This window comes from Ranitomeya variabilis, chromosome 5, assembly GCF_051348905.1.
Source record: "Ranitomeya variabilis isolate aRanVar5 chromosome 5, aRanVar5.hap1, whole genome shotgun sequence".
Classification (NCBI taxonomy): domain Eukaryota; kingdom Metazoa; phylum Chordata; class Amphibia; order Anura; family Dendrobatidae; genus Ranitomeya; species Ranitomeya variabilis.
Window position 1 is genome coordinate 383,262,880 of NC_135236.1, and position 24,676 is coordinate 383,287,555.

Here is a 24,676-nt window from a genome sequence, read left to right on the forward strand (position 1 = left end):
TATGCAATGCATTTATATGTGTATGTGTATATACACTGTGTTCCAAATTATTATGCACAAAGAGTTTAGGAGTGATAAGGTTAGAATTTTTTTTTTTGTCATTTAAACTCATTGATGGTGCTGTGTGTCAGGGCTCTTTATATCACTGAAAGCAATTGCAGATACCTGTGCAAATTAGTTTGGCAGGTGTGCCCAAATAAAGGCAAGACTTCCACATTATTAAGCAGCCTACATTTTTTGCCAAAATGGGAAAGAAAAAGGATGTGTCGGCCTCTGAGAAGCAACAAATTGTGGAGTATTTAGGTCAAGGCATGACTACAATCAACATTGCCAAGACACTTCATCGTGATCATCGCACAATCAAGAAGTATGTAGCTGATTCCCAGCACACACGTGTGCGTGCTCATAAGGAAAAATTGAGGACTCTTTCCAACAGACAATTGCGTAAGGTTAAAAGAGCAGCTGCAAAAATGCCTTGTCGTAGCAGCAGACAAGTTTTTGAAGCTACTGGTGCCTCCAAATTCCCCAGAACAACAAGATGCAGGGTCCTTCAGAGGTTTGCAGCTGTGCGTAAGCCATCCTGTCGACCACCTGTATCCACTGCACACAAGCAGAAACGGCTCCAGTGGGCCAAACGATACATGAAGGCTGACTTCCAAACTGTTTTGTTCACTGATGAGTGCCGTGCAACGCTCGATGGTCCAGATGGATGGAGTGGAGGATGGCTGGTTGATGGACACCCCATGAAAACACGGCTAAGGCGCCAACAAGGAGGAGGTGGAGTCATGTTTTGGGCTGGAATCATGGGGAGAGAGATTGTCGGCCCCTTTATGTATCCCTGAAGGGGTAAAGATGAACTCCATAATCTATGTGGAGTTTCTAAAACAACATGGTTCAAGAGGAAGAACCGTGCTTTACGCAGCAAGATCATTTTCATGCATGATAATGCACCGTCTCATGCTGCAAAAAACACATCTGCATCTCTGGCTGCTATGGGCATAAAAGAGGACAAACTTATGGTGTGGCCACCATCTTCCCCTGACCTCAACCCCATTGAGAACCTCTGGAGCATCATTAAAAGGAGTGTCTATGATGGCGGGAGGCAGTTCACATCTAAGCAACAGCTCTGGGAGGGTATTCTGTCCACATGCAAAACAATTGAAGCAGAAACCATCCAAAAACTGACAAATTCAATGGACGAGAGAGTTCAGAAGCTTCTTTCGAACAAGGGGTCCTATGTGCAAATGTAACATCACCTAGAATAAAGTTTTCACTTGAAAACTGTTTGAATTCATTTTGTAATAAGTTGATAATGCTTATAACTTCACAATTGACCATTTTTTTGTTCAAAATAAAAAAAAAAAGGTTGAAAACTCTGCTGTGCATAATAATTTGGAACATGCATTTTGAGTGTTTATTTTAAAAAAAAATAAAAAATACTGTTTTCATAGGCAGTTTGTTCCAAAACATTGCAATTATACTAGAATAGTAGATGACTGGAAAATAACAATGACTGCAATTCAGATAGGTAATTTAGAGAAAATATGAGGAAATATATAATATACATAATAATTTGGAGCACAGTGTATATACAGTTATATGAAAAAGTTTGGGCACCCCTATTAATCTTAAGCTTAATGTTTTATAAAAAAAATTTTTGCAACTGCTCTTTCAGTTTCATATATCTAATAACTGTTGGACACAGTAATGTTTCTGCCTTGAAATGAGGTTTATTGTACTAACAGAAAATGTGCAATCTGCATTCAAACATAATTTGACAGGTGCATAAGTATGGGCACCTCACCAGAAAAGTGACATTAATATTTAGTAGATCCTCCTTTTGCAAAAATAACAGCCTCTAGTCGCTTCCTGTAGCTTTTAATGAGTTCCTGTTTCGTGGATGAAGGTATTTTTGACCATTCCTCTTTACAAAACAATTCCTGTTCAGTTAAGTTTGATGGTCGCCGAGCATGGACAGCCCTCTTCAAATGATCCCACAGATGTTCAATGATATTCAGGTCTGGGGACTGTGATGGCCATTCCAGAACAGTGTAATTGTTCCTCTGCATGAATGCCTGAGTAGATTTGGAGCGGTGTTTTGGATCATTGTCTTGCTGAAAGATCCATCCCCTGCGTAACTTCAACTTTGTCACTGATTCATGAACATTATTGTCAAGAATCTGCTGATACTGAGAGGAATCCATGCGTCCCTCAACTTTAACAAGATTCCCGGTGCCGGCATTGGCCACACAGCCCCAAAGCATGATGGAACCTCCACCAAATTTTACTGTGGGTAGCAAGTGTTTTTCTTGGAATGCTGTGTTTTTTTTGCCGCCATGCATAACGCCTTTTTGTATGACCAAACAACTCAATCTTGGTTTCATCAGTCCATAGGACCTTCTTCCAAAAAGAAATTGGCTTCTCCAAATGTGCTTTTGCGTACCTCAGCCGACTCTGTTTGTGGCGTGCTTGCAGAAACGGCTTCTTTCGCATCACTCTCCCATACAGCTTCTCCTTGTGCAAAGTGCGTTGTATAGTTGACCGATGCACAATGACACCATCTGCAGCAAGTTGATGCTGCAGCTCTCTGGAGGTGGTCTGAGGATTGTCCTTGACTGATCTCACCATTCTTCTTCTCTGCCTTTCTGATGTTTTTCTTGGCCTGCCACTTCTGGCCTTAAAGGGAACCTGTCACCTGAATTTGGCGTGGTAAGGAAAGGGTGAATCAAAAACCCGAAAAACCCGCCCATATGACCCAAAACTGGTCCCGCCAAATTCAGGTGACAGGTTCCCTTTAACAAGAACTGTACCTGTGTTCTTCCATTTCTTTACTATGTTCCTCACAGTGGAAATTGACAGGTTAAATCTCTTAGACAGCTTTTTGTATCCTTCCCCTGAACAACTATGTTGAATAATCTTTGTTTTCAGATCATTTGACAGTTGTTTTGAGGAGCCCATGATGCCACTCTTCAGAGGAGATTCAAACAGGAGAACAACTTGCAAGTGGCCACTTTAAGTAGCTTTTCTCATGATTGCGTACACCTAGCTATGAAGTTCAAAGCTCAATGAGGTTACAAAACCAAAAAAGTGCTTTAGTAAGTCAGTGAAAAGTAGGTAGGAGTATTTAAAACAAGAAAATGATAAGGGTGCCCATACTTATGCACCTGTCAAATTTTGTTTGAATGCAGATTGCACATTTTCTGTTAGTACAATACACTGTGTTCCAAATTATTATGCACAAAGAGTTTAGGAGTGATCAGGTTAGAATTTTTTTGTTTGTCATTTAAACTCATTGATGGTGATGTGTGCCAGGGCTCTTTATATCACTGAAAGCAATTGCAGATACCTGTGCAAATTAGTTTGGCAGGTGTGTCCAAATAAAGGCAAGACTACTTAAGAAGGCTGTTCCACATTATTAAGCAGCCTACATTTTTGGCCAAAATGGGAAAGAAAAAGGATGTGTTGGCTGCTGAGAAGCAACAAATTGTGGAGTATTTAGGTCAAGGCATGACTACAATCAACATTGCCAAGACACTTCATCGTGTTCATCGCACAATCAAGAAGTATGTAGCTGATTCCCAGCACACACGTGTGCGTGCTGATAAGGAAAAATTGAGGACCCTTTCCAACAGGCAATTGCGTAAGGTTAAAAGAGCAGCTGCAAAAATGCCTGGTCATAGCAGCAGACAAGTTTTTGAAGCTGCTGGTGCCTCCAACGTCCCCAGAACAACAAGATGCAGCGTCCTTCAGAGGTGCGTAAGCCAATCTGTCGACCACCTCTATCCACTGCACACAAGCAGAAACATCCCAGTGGGACAAACGATACATGAAGACTGACTTCCAGACTGTTTTGTTCACTGATGAGTGCCGTGCAACGCTCGATGGTCCAGATGGATGGAGTGGAGGATGGCTGGTTGATGGACACCCCATGAAAACATGGCTAAGGCGCCAACAAGGAGGAGGTGGATTAATGTTTTGGGCTGGAATCATGGGGAGAGATATTGTCGGCCCCTTTATGATCCCTGAAGGGGTAAAGATGAACTCCATAATCTATGTGGAGTTTCTAAAAACACTTCCTGCCATGGTTCAAGAGGAAGAACCGTGCTTTCCGCAGCAAGATCATTTTCATGCATAATAATGCACCATCTCATGCTGCAAAAAACACATCTGCATCTCTGGCTGCTATGGGCATAAAAGAGGACAAACTTATTGTGTGGCCACCGTCTTCCCCTGGCCTCAACCCCATTGAGAACCTCTGGAGCATCATCAGAAGGAGTGTCTATGATGGCGGGAGGCAGTTCACATCTAAGCAACAGCTCTGGGAGGGTATTCTGTCCACATGTAAAACAATTGAAGCAGAAACCATCCAAAAACTGACAAATTCAATGGACAAGAGAGTTCAGAAGCTTCTTTCGAACAAGGGGTCCTATGTGCAAATGTAACATCACCTAGAATAAAGTTTTCACTTGAAAACTGTTTGAATTCATTTTGTAATAAGCCGATAATGCTTATAACTTCACAATTGACCATTTTTTTGTTCAAAATAAAATAAAAAAGGTTGAAAACTCTGCTGTGCATAATAATTTGGAACATGCATTTTGAGTGTTTATTTTTTTTTAAAAGATACTGTTTTCATAGGCAGTTTGTTCCAAAACATTGCAATTATACTAGACTAGTAGATGACTGGAAAATAACAATGACTGCAATTCAGATAGGTAATTTAGAGGAAATACTATTTGCATAATAATTTGGAACACAGTGTAAACCTCATTTCAAGGCAGAAACATTACTGTGTCCAGCAGTTATTAGATATATGAAACTGAAATAGCTGTTGCAAAAAAAACAATTTTTTATAAAACATAAAGCTTAAGATTAATAGGGATGCCCAAACTTTTTCATATAACTGTATATATACATATACAGTATATGTATGTATGCTTGTGTGTTGGTAACCTGATAAATTGTTGGTAAACTGACAAGTAATTTTCAATTTAAATTTACTAAATATCATCTAAAGAAAATCAGACATTGTTTTTAAATTTTTCATTGAACCACAATTCAAAGTCAAATTGAGAAAATTTGCAGGACAAAAAAGGTATCCATATCTTAATATTTTGTAGCACAAGCTTTTGAGGCAATCGCTACAAACGATTTCTAATTTTCCCGCAAAACATAAGCGTTTTGCAAGCGTCAAGCGATTTGAAGCATTGCTTGGAAAAGTGATTGGCAGGTTGGTCACACTTGTCAGGCAGAGTGCTTGACAAGTGTGACCGACTTTTTACTATTGATGCTACCAATGCAGCATCAATAGTAAAAGATAGAATGTAAAAATATATATAAAAAAATATGGTTATTCTCACCTTCCAACGGCCCCCGATCTCTTCAGCGGTGCTCCCGCTACGTCATCCCAGGTGATTCGCGCGCACTGCATCCCTTGGAACGGAAGCCGCAGAACGGAAGCAGCGTGCACCGCTGAGAGGCGGGAGGACTCCGGGGGCCATCAGAAGGTAAGTATATCCATATTTTTTATTTTAATTCTTTTTTTTTTTTTTTTTTACAGGGATATGGTTCCCAAGGGCCTGGAGGAGAGTCTCCTCTCCTCCAGACACGAAGCGCTCACTTTACGCATGGTGATCATAGCCACATTTGTAAAGTGATTGTTTCAATGCATTTCTAGGGCTGTAGAATCGCCGCGATTCCGCAGATATAATAACATGCTGCAGATTTTATCGCTATGCAATTCTGCAGCGGGAAAATTCGCAGCATGGGCACAGCAGCTGCAGAATCTCATAGGATTGCATGGGAATGTGTTTTTTAAGAGTTTTTAGCATTTCCGCTGCAGCAAGGAATGCGGCAGAAACACATAAAAAATGCAACGCGGGCACAGAGCCTTATATTTATATCACCCTTCGGGGGCCGTACCTACTTCACCCACAAAGTACATCTCCTGACTCTGGCACTGGTTTCAGGATGTAATCTTTCATTGGATGCCTTTCAATGTTCAGTAGTGAACACTTTGAGTGTGTGTGTGCTAACAGAGCAAAAAGAAATTAATGAGCTTGTGGCAATCAAAATACAGCTCCTTGCCCAAGAATGGAGTCCCTGAGTATCTGCTCGTGGGCCTGATGAAAGCTCATCGAGGGCCATAAAAGGCCCCAGGGCCTGAGGGTTCCCCACCCCTGTTGTAAAGTCTCCTGATGGGGACAGAAATGCTTCCCAGACTTGAAAATACATAGGTGATATAAGCTGAGGTTATATATCAAAGGATGCCTTCAGTGAAAAAGCGGTATGTACTATTACCTTGTGACTGCAGCTGGTGTGCCAGGATGGAGTGTTCACCCAGGTGCCCCCTCACCTCGATGCTTGTTTTGCCACCAGTTTCTTCCACTTGAGACTTCTGTGTAGCACATTGAGGACTGTTTTCATTATAATAGGCTTTTCCTTACATGCATTGATATATATCCTCTTATGCCCACCTTTGTGTAGTATTAAAATTTCAACTATGGACAGTGCCAGGTCTTGGTTATAAGGATACTTGGAGATGATTATAGTCACAGAACTAAAATATTATAATTATATCCATCCCTCCTATTTTTCACTCATCCCCTATATACCATTTTTGGTTATTGTTTTCTTTGTATGTTAACACATTTGTTATTTAATAAAATGTACTTTTTAATGGATCTCTTTGTTACTCTATCCTTATTGTTGGTTTGAGTTTTCTGACACCCCTTGTCAGAGCTGTTGCAGAAAGTATAGGCTGTCTATGCCTCCTTTCAGCGTTCTGCCCTTCTGCTTCTCGCTTGTCCTTCCCACTCACTGCCTCATATTCGACGTACCCACAAAGTGAAACTCCACCTTGCATATGCTGAAGAGACTGTGATCAGCAGTTGCTCTGCAGAACAACACCAATTCACCACCAACGAGTGGGCCTCCATGCTTGGAACGTGTTTGCCATGTTGCACTGCTTTGAGTACTGCACGAATATGGCCAGCGCTGATGACCCCATCATCAGAATTGTTATCCCACTTCTAGGTCTTCTTGAAAAATCGCTTCAGGCAGTAATGGATGAGGTGGTGGCACAGGAGGAGGAGGAACATAGACCATTCACACCATTGTCAGATCAGTCATCCACACATTGCTCGGAGGGTGTGTTCCGGTACCATCAGTGGCCTGGTATACAACTGTCCTGCCAGGGGACAGTTTTGGAGGTGGATTCACACCGAATGGCACTCAAAACAGCTCATGGGCGTCATTTGGCATGGCTAGGAGGATACAGAGTACACAGTCGATACACCCCCCACCAAAGACTGCTTGTCATTGTCTCTGGGCAGCCTTGCACACTGTGAATACATGCTGCTGTGCCTGCGCAATAACTGAGTTTCCCGAATTATTAACAGTGCTGATTAGTGGGTGGTCACCCTGTTGGATCCCCGCTACAAGGACAAATTTCCATCCTTCCGTTACTGGAGCGGGAATACAATAGTGCGAAGGCGCCAGGAAAGGTCAAAGAGGCCCAGCGCCTGCGCACTGCAGTACTTTAATCTGCCCTCAAAAGGCCAGATAAGTACTCCTGCGCAGGAGCGCAATGCCGAGGAGCCATGACACAACCAGGAGGGTGGCGATCATAAGAAGATGGGAGGCCCCGGACCTGATACACCCATAGGACCGGACTGCCCCCCGGGTGAGTATAATAAAACTTATTTTTCTTATCTTTCAGGTCGGATCGGGGGTTTATCTACAGCATTATAGAATGCTGTAGATAACCCCTGAAAGGCAGTGGCCGTATCTTATGTCGGCCAAGCCTGGTGACCGGTTCGCTTGAAGTTCGGTTTATCAACACTTTTTGAAGTTTCACACTTCTTCTTCAGGACAAACCACAGTCTGCTTGTACTGCTCAACGGTTCTATGCAATCACATCACAGGTAGTAGCAGGCATTGGTATACTCTTTTACTCTTTATTTTGTAAATTCTAAAATGTGTGAGGGGGAGTGTGATGTACATTAATATGATCATTATTATAAATTTGGTACTCTGGGACTCATTCACTGATGTTAAATTTAGCAATTTTCCATTGTAACTGGGTCATCCATAGGAACCTGAGGTATAGAAAAATAAAACCTGATTTAACATTGGTCACAAGCAGAATTCTTGTCTCTTACACCCCAGCTGTTCTGTCATGTTTGGGGGTCTCCTGGCATTAACAGTATCCTTGTTTTACTCTAAGTGGACTTCAAAACAGAAAACAGCTTCTCCTATGGGTTCCTAGATTTCTTTGGCAGCCTGATAAATTGCTGGAACTTTGCAGCCTCACCATACCTTTACAATGGCATTAATTTTAAGCCCATGTCCTAAACAGGATAAAGGGAATCTGTCGCCAAGTTTTTGCCACCTAATCTGAGAGCAGCATAAAGCAGCTTGCTGTAGTTGTGATAATTTCCAGCTGGTTAAACAGTATCACTGGAATACTAGTAAACCTGCTGCTACGAAGTCCTCATTATTTGTGAATTTTTTTTAAAATTTGTTTATTAAACAGCAGGAGAAAGATGAAACACGCATTCTTTACATATAGCCAAGCCAACACAATTACACCATGTCATATTAATAAAGAAAATACAAATGTATACAAAACAAAAAGGGAAACATTTTCCTTATGGTGATCCGCACCCTATCTTGACTGAAAAAAAAAAACAAATGTAGAAATTTTGCATATTTATTAAAAAAGAAAAACTGAAATATCAGATGGTTATAAGTATTCAGACCCTTTGCTCAGACATTCATATTTAAGTCACATGCTGTCCATTTCCTTGTGATCTTCCTTGAGATGGTTCTACTCCTTCACTGGAATCCATTTGTGTTTAATTAAACTGATAGGACTTGGTTTGGAAAGGCACACACCTTTATATAAGACCTCACAGTGCATGTCGAACCAAATGAAAATGATGAGGTCAAAGGAACTGGCCAAGCAGCTCAGAGACAGAATTGTAGCAAGGCACAGATCTGGCCAAGGTTACAAAAGAATTTCTGCAGTAGTCAAGGTTTCTAAGAGCACAGTCGCCTCCATAATCCTTAAATGGAAGAAGTTTGGGACCACCAGAAGTCTGCCTAGACCTGGCCGTCCAGCCAAACTGAGCAATTGTGGGAGAAGAGCGTTGGTGAGCGAGGTAAAGAAGAAACCCAAGATCACTGTTGCTGAGCTCCAGAGATGCAGTAGGGAGATGTGAGAAAGTTCCACAAAGTCAACTATCACTTCAGCCCTCCACCAGTCGGGCCTTTATGACAGAGTGGCCCAATGAAAGCCTCTCCTCAGTGCAAGACATATGAAAGCCCACATGGTTTGCTAAAAATACACATGAATCACTCCCAGACTAATAAGATTATCTGGTCTGATGAGATGAAGATAGACCTTTTTGGTGATAATTCTAAGCGGTATGTGTGTAGAAACCAGGCACTGCTCATCACCTGCCCAATACAATCACAACAGTGAAACATGGTGGTTGCAGCATCATGCTATGGGGGTGTTTTTCAGCTGCAGGGACAATTCGACTGGTTGCCATTGAAGGAAACATGAGGGCGGCAAAGTACAGAGATATCCCTGGATGAAAACCTCTTCCAGAGTGCTCTGGACCTCAGACTTGGCCGAAGGTTCCCCTTCCAACAAGACAATAACCCTAAGCACACAGCAAAAATAACAAAGGAGTGGCTCCAGAACAACTCTGTGACCATTCCTGACTGGCCCAGCCAGAGCCCTGACCTAAATCCAATTGAGCATCTCTGGAGAGACCTGAAATTGGCTATCCACCAATGCAATGATGCAAAGTGAAAAATTTAAAGGGGTCTGAATACTTTCCGTACCCACTTTATGGACAGCGTACACAGAAAGCTCCCAATCAGTGCTCTGGGTAAGGTTATACAGAGCTCGGCATTCGGAGAACTAGTAGCTCTGCAGCAGATAAACCACTGATTGTTATCAGAACTACAGCAAGCAACCCAGTAAGTGGTACATTACTTGAATCCCGTTCTCTGCCCCGACATCATTCTACTTTTAGATGGGATGGCAAAAACCTGGTGGCAGACTCCTTTAATACGTTTTGACCTGCCTTAGGGTATGTGTCCACTTTCAGGGGTATGTGTCCACTTTTCAGGATGGCCGGCGGTTTGGACGGAGCGGCAAACTTGCTCCGCTCAAAACTCCACCCCTTTCTGGAGACGTAATGATGCCGGATGTGTTCATTGCACACATCCGGCATCATCGCACCCCACACATAGGGCCCTGTGATTTACCTTGCGGCGGCGCAGCGTCGTTGCAAGGTACACGGACATGCTGCGATCTAAAAAGACGCGCCCCATGTCTGTAATCGCAGGGCATAAAATCCCCTCCACTATGCTGTAACATCTGGACGCTGCGGATTGAACGCTGCGGCTCCACGCAGCGTTCAATCCGCTGCTATTCCGGATGTAAAACGGCACGTGGACACATACCCTTACACCAATAAGTAATGTAAAAATTACTACTACTAAAAATACTTCATTATTAGGTGGAGTTAATGACTTTTTATTGTTTCAGTTACTCACCTTCCAGTGATTTAGATGTATTTTTGCATGGCTTGGGCTTGGAACACCTTGCGGAATTGTTGAAGGTAAACTTTAGTTTGTGTTTAAAATTTAAAAAAATGTACTGGTTACAGTCATTTTAACAAACTTTACGTAAATCAATAATACAAACAAAAATGAGAAACTTTGTAAAACCGCACAGTAATATGCTCCTTTCTCCACTTATGTGCCACTTCTCTAGCCCATGTCTCATGAAATCCTTATTCATAGGTAAAACGTGTAAGGCTATGTGCGCATGTTGCGGATTTGCTTGCAGAAATTTCTGCATCTCTTGGCAGAAAAACGCAGTGGAAAATTCATGCGTTTTTATGCATTTTTAATGCGTTTTTGTTGCGTTTTTCATTCGGTTTTGTATGCGTTTTTGCAACCTAAATAGATGCATTAAAAAAAAGTGATGTATTTTCCTTGTTCAACCTTTTCAGTCAGATACCCTCATTAATATTAAATAGACACACACACAGTCACCAGCGTATGTAACATAGTTATTTATTAAGGTTGAAGGAAGACTTTAAGTCCATCTAGTTCAACCCATAGCCTAACCTAACATGCCCTAACATGTTGATCCAGAGGAAGGCAAAAAAAACCCATGTGGCAAAAATGTAGGAGCATTAACATAATTAACCTACATATGCTGTAACAAAACAGCAACTGTGGCTACGTCCCCACGGTCAGTGATTGGCAACGATTTGGACACAGCACATGTCCGCTCCGTCCAAAGAGCTGCCGGATTTTGAACGCAGGTGATTCCGCATGTGATCATTGAACTGTGTGGAATCACCGCACCCGATACATTGGATGGGTGATATTTATCTTGCCCATCCACTGTGCTGTAACATCTGGCCGCTGCAGATATACGCAGCTTCCAACCCGCAGAGTTTACTGACCGTGGGAATATACCCTCAAAAATCTGCATGAAATGCAATATTTGCTTATTTTTCGGAAAATTTAAAATAAAATTGCTTGGGCTCCCGCATAATTCTAATAACCAGCAGAGGGAATGCTGAGGGCTGATGTTAATATTCTTTGAAGGAGCCAATAGCCATGAATGTTCCCAGGCTAATAATAGCAGCTCACAGCTGTTTGCTTAGCCTTTACTGGCTAGTTTATAGGGGAACCCCATAAAAAAATTGACATGGGGTCCCCCTATAAAATTGAACCAGCAAAAGCTAGGCAGGCAGCTGCGGGCTGATTTTAATAGCCTGGGAAGGGGCCATGGATATTGGCACCCCAGGCTAAAAACATCAGCTCTCGGCCGCCCTAGAGATGGCGCATCTTATAGATGCACCAATTCTGGCACATAGCCTCGCTCATCCCACTTGCCCTGTAGCGGTGGCAAGTGGGATTCATATTTCTGGGGTTGATGTCACCTTTGTATTGTCAGGTGACATCAAGCCCACAGGTTAGTATTAGAGAGGCGTCTATAAGACACTTATCCATTATGGTAAATAAACACACAGCCAGAATAAAGTCCTTTATTTGAAATAATCACTCCTTTATTGAATCTAAATTAACTATACTTACTGAACGTCTAATCCCCGACGCCCTCGTCTCCTGCAAACAATCAAAAAAATAATAAACCAACATACAATACTATCCTGTCCGATGTAGTCCATTTAATACCGAGTGTCCCATGGCAATCTCACGTGTAAAACAGACACATCAGGAGATGTGACTGCTCTACCTGGGCTCCGGCGATACACTGACAGGAGATAATCGCTCCTGCAGTGTATCACTGCGCCGCCGTGAGACTTCACCGGAGTTCATCAGCTCCGGTGAAGTCTGTCACAGACTACCACTGTGTGAGAACTTTTCCATGCAGCGGTGCCATAAGTGAGAGCACTGGAGCTGATAATCTGTTGAACTTCAGGTGAACTCTCATGGCGGCTCAGTGATACACTGTGGGAGCGATCACCTCCTGTTAGTGTATCACCGGGTGACATCGACGTGGGACACTCGGTAGTAAATGGACTACGGCGCACAGTGAGTATATGTTGGTTTATTATTTTTGATTGTTTGGAGGAGACGCGGGCATTGGGGTTTAGGCGTTCGGTGAGTATGTACTGTGTATGTGAATATTTTAAATGTTTTGATTGACCACAGGCGCAGAATGATGAGACTATTATCCCATCATCAACTCATGCTGTCTCTGTCATATGTGACAAAAGACGTAGCCGGATGGGAGTAGTCCCATCAGCTGACGCCTGGGTACACACATCGCATGGGTACACACAAACACACGCGCGCAGACACACACACACAGTTATATGGGAAAGTTTGGGCACCCCTATTAATCTTAAGCTTAATGTTTTATAAAAATTGTTTTTTTTGCAACAGCTATTTCAGTTTCATATATCTAATAACTGTTGGACACAGTAATGTTTCTGCCTTGAAATGAGGTTTATTGTACTAACAGAAAATGTGCAATCTGCATTCAAACAAACTTTGACTGGTGCATAAGTATGGGCACCCTTATCATTTTCTTGTTTTAAATACTCCTACCTACTTTTTACTGACTTACTAAAGCACTTTTTTTGGTTTTGTAACCTCATTGAGCTTTGAACTTCATAGCCAGGTGTATGCAATCATGAGAAAAGCTACTTAAAGTGGCCACTTGCAAGTTGTTCTCCTGTTTGAATCTCCTCTGAAGAGAGGCATCATGGGCTCCTCAAAACAACTGTCAAATGATCTGAAAACAAAGATTATTCAACATAGTTGTTCAGGGGAAGGATACAAAAAGATGTCTAAGAGATTTAACCTGTCAATTTCCACTGTAAGGAACATAGTAAGGAAATGGAAGAACACAGGTACAGTTCTTGTTAAGGCCAGAAGTGGCAGGCCAAGAAAAACATCAGAAAGGCAGAGAAGAAGAATGGTGAGATCAGTCAAGGACAATCCTCAGACCACCTCCAGAGAGCTGCAGCATCAACTTGCTGCAGATGGTGTCACTGTGCATCGGTCAACTATACAACGCACTTTGCACAAGGAGAAGCTGTATGGGACAGTGATGCGAAAGAAGCCGTTTCTGCAAGCACGCCACAAACAGAGTCGGCTGAGGTATGCAAAAGCACATTTGGAGAAGCCAATTTCTTTTTGGAAGAAGGTCCTGTGGACTGATGAAACCAAGATTGAGTTGTTTGGTCATACAAAAAGGTGTTATGCATGGCGGCAAAAAAACACAGCATTCCAAGAAAAACACTTGCTACCCACAGTAAAATTTGGTGGAGGTTCCATCATGCTTTGGGGCTGTGTGGCCAATGCCGGCACCGGGAATCTTGTTAAAGTTGAGGGACGCATGGATTCCTCTCAGTATCGGCAGATTCTTGACAATAATGTTCATGAATCAGTGACAAAGTTGAAGTTACGTAGAGGATGGATCTTTCAGCAAGACAATGATCCAAAACACCGCTCCAAATCTACTCAGGCATTCATGCAGAGGAACAATTACACTGTTCTGGAATGGCCATCCCAGTCCCCAGACCTGAATATCATTGAACATCTGTTGGATCATTTGAAGAGGGCTGTCCATGCTCGGCGACCATCAAACTTAACTGAACTGGAATTGTTTTGTAAAGAGGAATGGTCAAAAATACCTTCATCCAGGATCCAGGAACTCATTAAAAGCTACAGGAAGCGACTAGAGGCTGTTATTTTTGCAAAAGGAGGATCTACTAAATATTAATGTCACTTTTCTGGTGAGGTGCCCATACTTATGCACCTGTCAAATTTTGTTTGAATGCAGATTGCACATTTTCTGTTAGTACAATAAACCTAATTTCAATGCAGAAACATTACTGTGTCCAACAGTTATTAGATATATGAAACTGAAATAGCTGTTGCAAAAAAAAACAATTTTTATAACACATTAAGCTTAAGATTAATAGGGGTGCCCAAACTTTTTCACATAACTGTATATTCTTCACCCACACACAGACACATGCACATATTTTCCACCGACACACAGAGACAAACACATATTCTCTGCCCACACATAGAGACACACGCACATATTCTCCACCCACACACTGACACACACACATTTTCTCTGCACACACACACACACACACACATTCTCCACCCACACACAGATGCACACACCTAATCTCCATCCACCCACAGAGAAACACACACATTCTCCACCCACACACAGGCACCCGCACATATTCTCCTCCTACACACAGACACGCACATATTCTCCACCCCACACACATTCTCCGCCCACATAGAGACACAGGCACATATTCTCCACCCACACACAGAGACACACACATTCTCCGCCCATACACAGGCACCCACACTTATTCTCCACCTACACACAGATAAACACACACACATTCTCCGCCCACACACGCGCACATATTCTACACCCACACACACACATGCACATATTCTCTGCCCACACACACACACACCCACACACACACATGCACATATTCTCTGCCCACACACACACACACACACACATTCTCCGCCCACACACAGACACATGCACATATTCTCTGCCCACACAAACACACGCACATATTTCCCACCCACACACAGACACACGCACATATTCTCCGCCCACACACACACACACACTTTCTCCGCCCACATAGAGACACAGGCACATATTCTCCACACACAGAGACACGCACATTCTCTGCCCACACACGGGCACCCGCACTTATTCTCCACCTACACACAGATAAACACACATTCTCTGCCCACACACATATTCTCCGCCCACACACATTCTCCACACACACAATCTCCACCCACACAGACACACACATATTCTACGCCCACACACACGCACATATTCTCCGCCCACACACACACAGACACATGCACATATTCTACGCCCAGACGCACACACATTCTCCCCCACACACGGGGACACATGCACATATTCTCTGCCCACAAAGACACACGCTCATATTCCCCACCCACACACAGACACACACATAGACACACACATATTCTCCTCCCACACACAGACACACACACATATTTTCCGCCCACACAGACACACGCACATATTCTTCGCTCACATACAGAGACACATGCACATATTCCCCACCCACACACAGAGACACACCCACATATTCTCTGCTCACATACAGACACATGCACATATTCTCCGCCTACATACAGACACGTGCACATATTCTCCACTCACATACAGAGACACACGCACATATTCTCCGCCCCCACACAGATACACACACACATTCCCCGCCCACACACAGACACACGCACATATTCTCCGCCCACACAGACACACGCACATATTCCCCGTCCACACAGACACACATGCACATATTCTCTGCTCACATACTGAGACACACGTACATATTCTCCGCCCACATACAGACTCACGCACATATTCTCCGCCCACACACGCACATATTCTGCGCTCACACAGACACGCACATTTTCTCCACCCACATAGAGAGACACACGCACATATTCTCCGCCCACAGAGACACACGCACATATTCTTTGCCCACACACAGACACACGCACATATTCTCCGCCCACATACAGAGACATACGCACATATTTTCTGCCCACACACAGACACACCCACATATTCTCCACCCACACAGGCACACACGCACATATTCTCCGCCCACACAGACACACACGCACATATTCTCCGCTCAAACACACACACGCCCATATTCTCCGCTCACACACAGACACGCACATATTCTCCGCCCACACAGAGACACGCACATATTTTCCACCCACAGATAGACACACGCACATGTTCTCCGCCCACATACAGACTCACGCACATAATCTCCGCCCACACACGCGCACATATTCTGCGCTCAGACACGCACATATTCTCCACCCACAGAGAGACACACGCACATATTATGCGCTCACACAGACACGCACATATTCTCCTCCCACATACAGAGACACACGCACATATTTTCCACCCACACACAGACACATGCACATATTCCCCGCCCACACAGAGACACACGCACATATTCTCCGCCCACACAGACACACGCACATATTCTCCGCCCACACAGACACACACGCACCAAATTCTCCGCCCACATACAGAGACACATGCACATATTCTCCGCCCACACACAGACACAGACACATATTCTCCGCCCACACACAGACACACGCACATATTCTCCGCCCACACACAGACACAAAGACACACGCACATATTCTCCGCTCAAACAGACACACGCATATATTCTCCGCCAACACACACACGCACATATTCTCCACCCACACACAGACACACGCACATATTTTCCGCCCACACAGACACACGCACATATTCTTCGCTCACATACAGAGACACATGCACATATTCCCCGCCCACACACAGACACACCCACATATTCTCTGCTCACATACAGACACATGCACATATTCTCCGCCTACATACAGACACATGCACATATTCTCCGCCTACATACAGACACATGCACATATTCTCCGCTCACATACAGAGACACACGCACATATTCTCCGCCCCCACACAGATACACACACACATTCCCCGCCCACACACAGACACACGCACATATTCCCCGCCCACACACAGACACACGCACATATTCCCCGCCCACACAGACACACATGCACATATTCTCTGCTCACATACTGAGACACACGTACATATTCTCCGCCCACATACAGACTCGCGCACATATTCTCCGCCCACACACGCACATTCTGCGCTAACACAGACACGCACATATTCTCCACCCACATAGAGAGACACACGCACATATTCTCCGCCCACAGAGACACACGCACATATTCTTTGCCCACACACAGACACACGCACATATTCTCCGCCCACATACAGAGACATACGCACATATTTTCTGCCCACACACAGACACACCCACATATTCTCCGCCCACACAGGCACACACGCACATATTCTCCGCCAACACAGACACACACGCACATATTCTCCTCTCACACACACACACGCACATATTCTCAGCTCACACACACACGCACATATTCTCCGCTCACACACACACGCACATATTCTCCGCTCACACACAGACACGCACATATTCTCCGCCCACACAGAGACACGCACATATTTTCCACCCACACACAGACACGCACATATTTTCCACCCACACACAGACACGCACATATTTTCCACCCACACACAGACACGCACATATTTTCCACCCACACACAGACACGCACATATTTTCCACCCACAGACAGACACACGCACATGTTCTCCGCCCACATACAGACTCACGCACATAATCTCCGCCCACACACGCGCACATATTCTGCGCTCACAGACACGCACATATTCTCCACCCACAGAGAGACACACGCACATATTATGCGCTCACACAGACACGCACATATTCTCCACCCACAGAGACACGCACATATTCTCCGCCCACATAGACACACGCACATATTCTCCTCCCACATACAGAGACACACGCACATATTTTCCGCCCACACACAGACACATGCACATATTCCCCGCCCACACAGAGACACACGCACATATTCTCCGCCCACACAGAGACACACGCACATATTCTACGCCCACACAGACACACGCACCAAATTCTCCGCCCACATACAGAGACACATGCACATATTCTCCGCCCACACACAGACAGACACATATTCTCCGCCCACACACAGACACACGCACATATTTTCCGCCCACACAGACACACGCACATATTCATCGCTCACATACAGAGACACACGCACATATTCTCCGCCCACACACAGACACAAAGACACACGCACATATTCTCCGCTCAAACAGACACACGCATATATTCTCCGCCAACATACACACGCACATATTCTCCACCCACACAGACACACGCACATATTTTCCGCCCACACACAGACACACGCACATATTCCCCGCCCACACAGACACACGCACATATTCCCCGCCCACACAGACACACGCACATATTCTCTGCCCACACAGACACACACGCACATATTCTCCGCCCATACACAGACACAAAGACACAAGCACATATTCCCCGCCCACACACAGAGACACACGCACATATTCTCCGCCCACACAGACACACGCACATATTTTCCGCCCACACAGAGACACACGCACATATTCTCCACCCACACAGACACACGCACATATTCTCCACCCACACAGAGACACACGCACATATTCTCTGCCCACACACAGACACATGCACATATTCCCCGCCCACACAGAGACACACGCACATATTCTCCACCCACACACAGACACACGCACATATTCTCTGCCCACACACAGACACATGCACATATTTTCCGCCCACACACAGACACATGCACATATTCCCCGCCCACACAGAGACACACGCACATATTCTCCACCCACACAGAGACACACGCACATATTCTCTGCCCACACACAGACACACGCACATATTTTCCGCCCACACACAGACACATGCACATATTCCCCGCCCACACAGAGACACACGCACATATTCTCCACCCACACACAGACACACGCACATATTCTCTGCCCACACACAGACACACGCACATATTTTCCGCCCACACAGACACACACGCACATATTCTCCGCCCACACACAGACACACGCACATATCTTCCGCCCACACACAGACACACGCACATATTCCCCGCCCACACAGACACACGCACATATTCCCCGCCCACACAGACACACGCACATATTCTCCGCCCACACAGACACACACGCACGTATTCTCCGCCCACACAGAGACACGCACATATTCTCCACCCACACAGACACACGCACATATTCTCCACCCACACAGAGACACACGCACATATTCTCTGCCCACACACAGACACATGCACATATTCCCCGCCCACACAGAGACACACGCACATTCTCCACCCACACAGAGACACACGCACATATTCTCTGCCCAGACACATGCACATATTCCCCGCCCACACAGAGACACATGCACATATTCCCCGCCCACACAGAGACACACGCACATATTCTCCACCCACACAGAGACACACGCACATATTCTCTGCCCACACACAGACACACGCACATATTTTCCGCCCACACACAGACACATGCACATATTCCCCGCCCACACAGAGACACACGCACATATTCTCCACCCACACACAGAGACACACGCACATATTCTCTGCCCACACACAGACACACGCACATATTTTCCGCCCACAGACACACACGCACATATTCCCCGCCCACACACAGACACACGCACATATTCTCCGCTCAGACACACGCACATATTCTCCACCCACACACAGAGACACACGCACATATTCTCCGCCCACAAAGAGACACACGCACATTTTCTCCGCCCACACAGAGACATGCACATATTCTCCGCCCACATACAGAGACCCACGGACATATTCTCCGCCCACACAGACACGCACATAGTCTCCGCCCACATACAGAGACACGCACATATTCTCCACTCACACACAGAGACACACGCACATATTCTCCGCCCACACACACAAATATTCTCCGCCCACACACATACGCACATATTCTCCACGCACATATTCTCCGCCCACACAGAGACACACGCACATATTCTCCGCCCACATACAGACACACACACACACATATTCTCCGCCCACATACAGAGACACGCACATATTCTCTGCCCACACACAGACACACGCACATATTTTCCGCCCACACACACACGCACATATTCTCTGCCCACACACACGCACATATTCTCCGCCCACATACAGAGACACATGCACATATTCCCCGCCCACACACAGACACAAAGACACACCCACATATTCTCCGCCCACACAGACACACGCACATATTCTCCACCCACATACACAGACACACGGACATATTCTCCACCCACACAGACGCGCACATATTCTCCGCCCACATACAGAGACACACGCACATATTCTCCGCTCACACACAGACACACACAAATATTTTCCCCCACACACATACGCACATATTCTCCGCCCACACAGAGACACACGCACATATTCTCCGCTCACACACAGACACACACACATATTCTCCGCCCACATACAGACACACACACACATATTCTCCGCCCACCTACAGAGACACGCACATATTCTCTGCCCACACAGACACACTCACATATTTTCCGCCCGCACACACGCACATATTTTCCGCCCACACACACGCACATATTCTCTGCAAACACACACGCACATATTTTCCGCCCACACAGAGACACACACATTCTCCGCCCACAGACACACACATATTCTCCGCCCACATACAGAGACACATGCACATATTCTCCGCTCACACAGACACACGCACATATTTTCCGCCCATACACAGACACACGCACATATTCTCCGCCCACACACACACGCACATATTCTCCGCCCACACAGACACACGCACATATTCTCTGCCCACATACAGACACGCACATATTCTCCGCCCACACAGAGACACACGCACATATTCTCCGCTCACACACAGAGACACACACATATTCTCCGCCCACATACAGAGACACGCACATATTCTCTGCCCACACACAGACACACGCACATACAGTTATATGAAAAAGTTTGGGCACCCCTATTAATCTTAAGCTTAATGTTTTATAAAAATAGTTTTTTTTGCAACAGCTATTTCAGTTTCATATATCTAATAACTGTTGGACACAGTAATGTTTCTGCCTTGAAATGAGGTTTATTGTACTAACAGAAAATGTGCAATCTGCATTCAAACAAAATTTGACAGGTGCATAAGTATGGGCACCTCACCAGAAAAGTGATATTAATATTTAGTAGATCCTCCTTTTGCAAAAATAACAGCCTCTAGTCGCTTCCTGTAGCTTATAATGAGTTCCTGGATCCTGGATGAAGGTATTTTTGACCATTCCTCTTTACAAAACAATTCCAGTTCAGTTAAGTTTGATGGTCGCCGAGCATGGACAGCCCTCTTCAAATGATCCCACAGATGTTCAATGATATTCAGGTCTGGGGACTGGGATGGCCATTCCAGAACAGTGTAATTGTTCCTCTGCATGAATGCCTGAGTAGATTTGGAGCAGTGTTTTGGATCATTGTCTTGCTGAAAGATCCATCCCCTGCGTAACTTCAACTTTGTCACTGATTCATGAACAATATTGTCAAGAATCTGCTGATACTGAGAGGAATCCATGCGTCCCTCAACTTTAACAAGATTCCCGTTGCCGGCATTGGCCACACAGCCCCAAAGCATGATGGAACCTCCACCAAATTTTACTGTGGGTAGCAAGTGTTTTTCTTGGAATGCTGTGTTTTTTTGCTGCCATGCATAATGCCTTTTTTTATGACCAAACAACTCAATCTTGGTTTCATCAGTCCACAGGACCTTCTTCCAAGAAGAAATTGGCTTCTCCAAATGTGCTTTTGCGTACCTCAGCCGACTCTGTGGCGTGCTTGCAGAAACGGCTTCTTTCGCATCACTCTCCCATACAGCTTCTCCTTGTGCAAAGTGTGTTGTATAGTTGACCGATGCACAGTGACACCATCTGCATCAAGTTGATGCTGCAGCTCGCTGGAGGTGGTCTGAGGATTGTCCTTGACTGATCTCACCATTCTTCTTCTCTGCCTTTCTGATGTTTTTCTTGGCCTGCCACTTCTGGCCTTAACAAGAACTGTACCTGTGTTCTTCCATTTCCTTACTATGTTCCTCACAGTGGAAATTGACAGGTTAAATCTCTTAGACAGCTTTTTGTATCCTTCCCCTGAACAACTATGTTGAATAATCTTTGTTTTCAGATCATTTGACAGTTGTTTTGAGGAGCCCATGATGCCACTTTTCAGAGGAGATTCAAACAGGAGAACAACTTGCAAGTGGCCACTTTAAGTAGCTTTTCTCATGATTGCATACACCTGGCTATGAAGTTCAAAGCTCAATGAGGTTACAAAACCAAAAAAAGTGCTTTAGTAAGTCAGTAGAAAGTAGGTAGGAGTATTTAAAACAAGAAAATGATAAGGGTGCCCATACTTATGCACCTGTCAAATTTTGTTTGAATGCAAATTGCACATTTTCTGTTAGTACAATAAACCTCATTTCAAGGCAGAAACATTACTGTGTCCAACAGTTATTAGATATATGAAACTAAAATAGTTGTTGCAAAGAAAACTATTTTTATAAAACACTAAGCTTAAGATTAATAGGGGTGCCCAAACTTATTCATATAACTGTATTCTTCGCCCACACACACACGCACATATTCTCCGCCCACATACAGACACACGCACATATTCGCCGCCCACACAGAGACACGCGCACATATTCTCCGCCCACACACAGACACACGCACACATTCTCCACTCACACACACTTCCTCCTTCTGACATCATTTCCCTTTGACAAATCGCAGTGTTTTTGTCAGCAAATCTGCAGCAAATACGTAGCAAATCTGCAAACCTTTTTACACCTGTGTTTTGCTGCGGATTTGACTGACTCAATGTAAGGCAACGGGTGCAGAAATGCTGCAGATCTGCAAAAAGAATTGACATGCTGCGGAAAATGAAACGCTGCAAATAAGGACGGAAATTTCCGGATCATGTGCACAAAACTAAAGGAATATCATTGATTAACATTGCTTAAGTAATTCATTGCATTTTTGGAGCATTTCTGCCCAGAAAAACCGCTGCAGAAACGCTACAAATCCACATCGTGTGCACATAGCCTTAATGTTTCAGCACAGCCCGAAGCTGTATTAACTGCTCAGTTCTATTGTATAATGTCATCCGTGTCCTCCATGCAGTCAGTGGCTTGCTGCATAAAGACATTAGGGATTCATGCTTTCCCATCTCAATGTACTGTCTATGGAAATTTCATAGCAGCTGATCTACCCTTCCCTGAATGAAGCAATACGTGAAGCGTGCGTAGGGCTGTTAACTCTGATCTCCATCACCTCCATTTGGTAATGATTGAGGGTTTTTTTTATTTTATAGTAGGCACTTATTATTTTACTTATTTTAGTACCGCTTTGGTCCATATAAACTGTAGCTTCTACGGACAAGATCTGTTTTGCTGATAATGTTATGATTGGGCTGCCCGCCTTTTTTTTTTGTCTTAAACCTTGTGCAGTTTGTTTTAATCACTATTTTTTATATTCCATTAAATATTTTTACATCAAGGATATTGATTCTGTGTTTTACAATTTGTCTGCATGTTGCATTGGGAATGCTGGTTTTCCTTAGGTGTCATAGCAGACATTACTGATAAGGGAATTTTGCTACAGATTTGAGTTATTTTATGTAATGTTACAATTAAAACCCCTCCAAATATATGAAAAAATCTTCTCAATGTGTTACAGGAGCTCAACAAGATCCTCTCTCCTTATGGTCCTGTGTCTATCTCTGAGGGCTTATACTAAGTTTTAAAGTTCTCCCCTATCTGTTGGGGAAAAATTTTTCAATTACTTGGTCTCTGACCACCGGGACCCACACCTGAGAACTGGGCATCTGAAGAGCACTATGTGAATGTAGTTGGTGTTCGATCATGTGCTCCTCCTCTTCATTAATTTTTGGCTGTGCCGGAGACCAGCCAAACGCTGTGCTCAGCTATCTCCCACGGTCCCATTAAGAATGATTGGAGCAGAGATGCTCATGATCGACCATAGTTCCATAAAATGGGGCTCTTCAGAGTCCTTTTCTTGAGATCATTGGGAGGTCTCAACAGTTAGACTCCCAATGATCGGCACAAACTTGTGCTATTTTATGGTAGAAGTTTGTCCATTTGGGTCAGAAACAGTTTAACGTTAGAACCTACAAAAAAGTAAATGCCTATTTTTTATTTTTTTATTTTTTTCCAAATTTTGAGTCATACGTGGTTTTTTTTCACCATCCACACTTGGTGAACAATGTTTTTTTTTTCTTTAATGAATTCTACACGTGTATTATCTGCACTTGTATAATTTAAGATTTTGTCCCTGACGCGTTGTCATCTCAGCTCTTAGGCCGGTGTCACACTAGAGAGTTTTACGGACGTATGAGAGGCACAAAAACTACGCATTGCACACGGACCAGTGTTCTCTATGGGGCAGCT

At 44.4% G+C, this 24,676-nt stretch overlaps 1 protein-coding gene across 3 annotated transcripts in view; it reads left to right on the forward strand.

Annotated features, from left to right (window-relative positions):
• ASZ1 (ankyrin repeat, SAM and basic leucine zipper domain containing 1) overlaps positions 1 to 24,676 on the forward strand; it is a 302,090-nt gene that overhangs the window by 204,762 nt on the left and 72,652 nt on the right. For 2 of the 3 annotated variants that reach the window (XM_077265006.1, XM_077265005.1), the window contains one exon: positions 10,568 to 10,640. The exons of the other annotated variant lie outside the window; for it this stretch is intronic. In XM_077265006.1, coding sequence (XP_077121121.1) covers positions 10,568 to 10,640 — 73 coding nt within the window. The remainder of the gene's footprint in view (positions 1 to 10,567; positions 10,641 to 24,676) is intronic. 3 annotated transcript variants of the gene reach the window in all.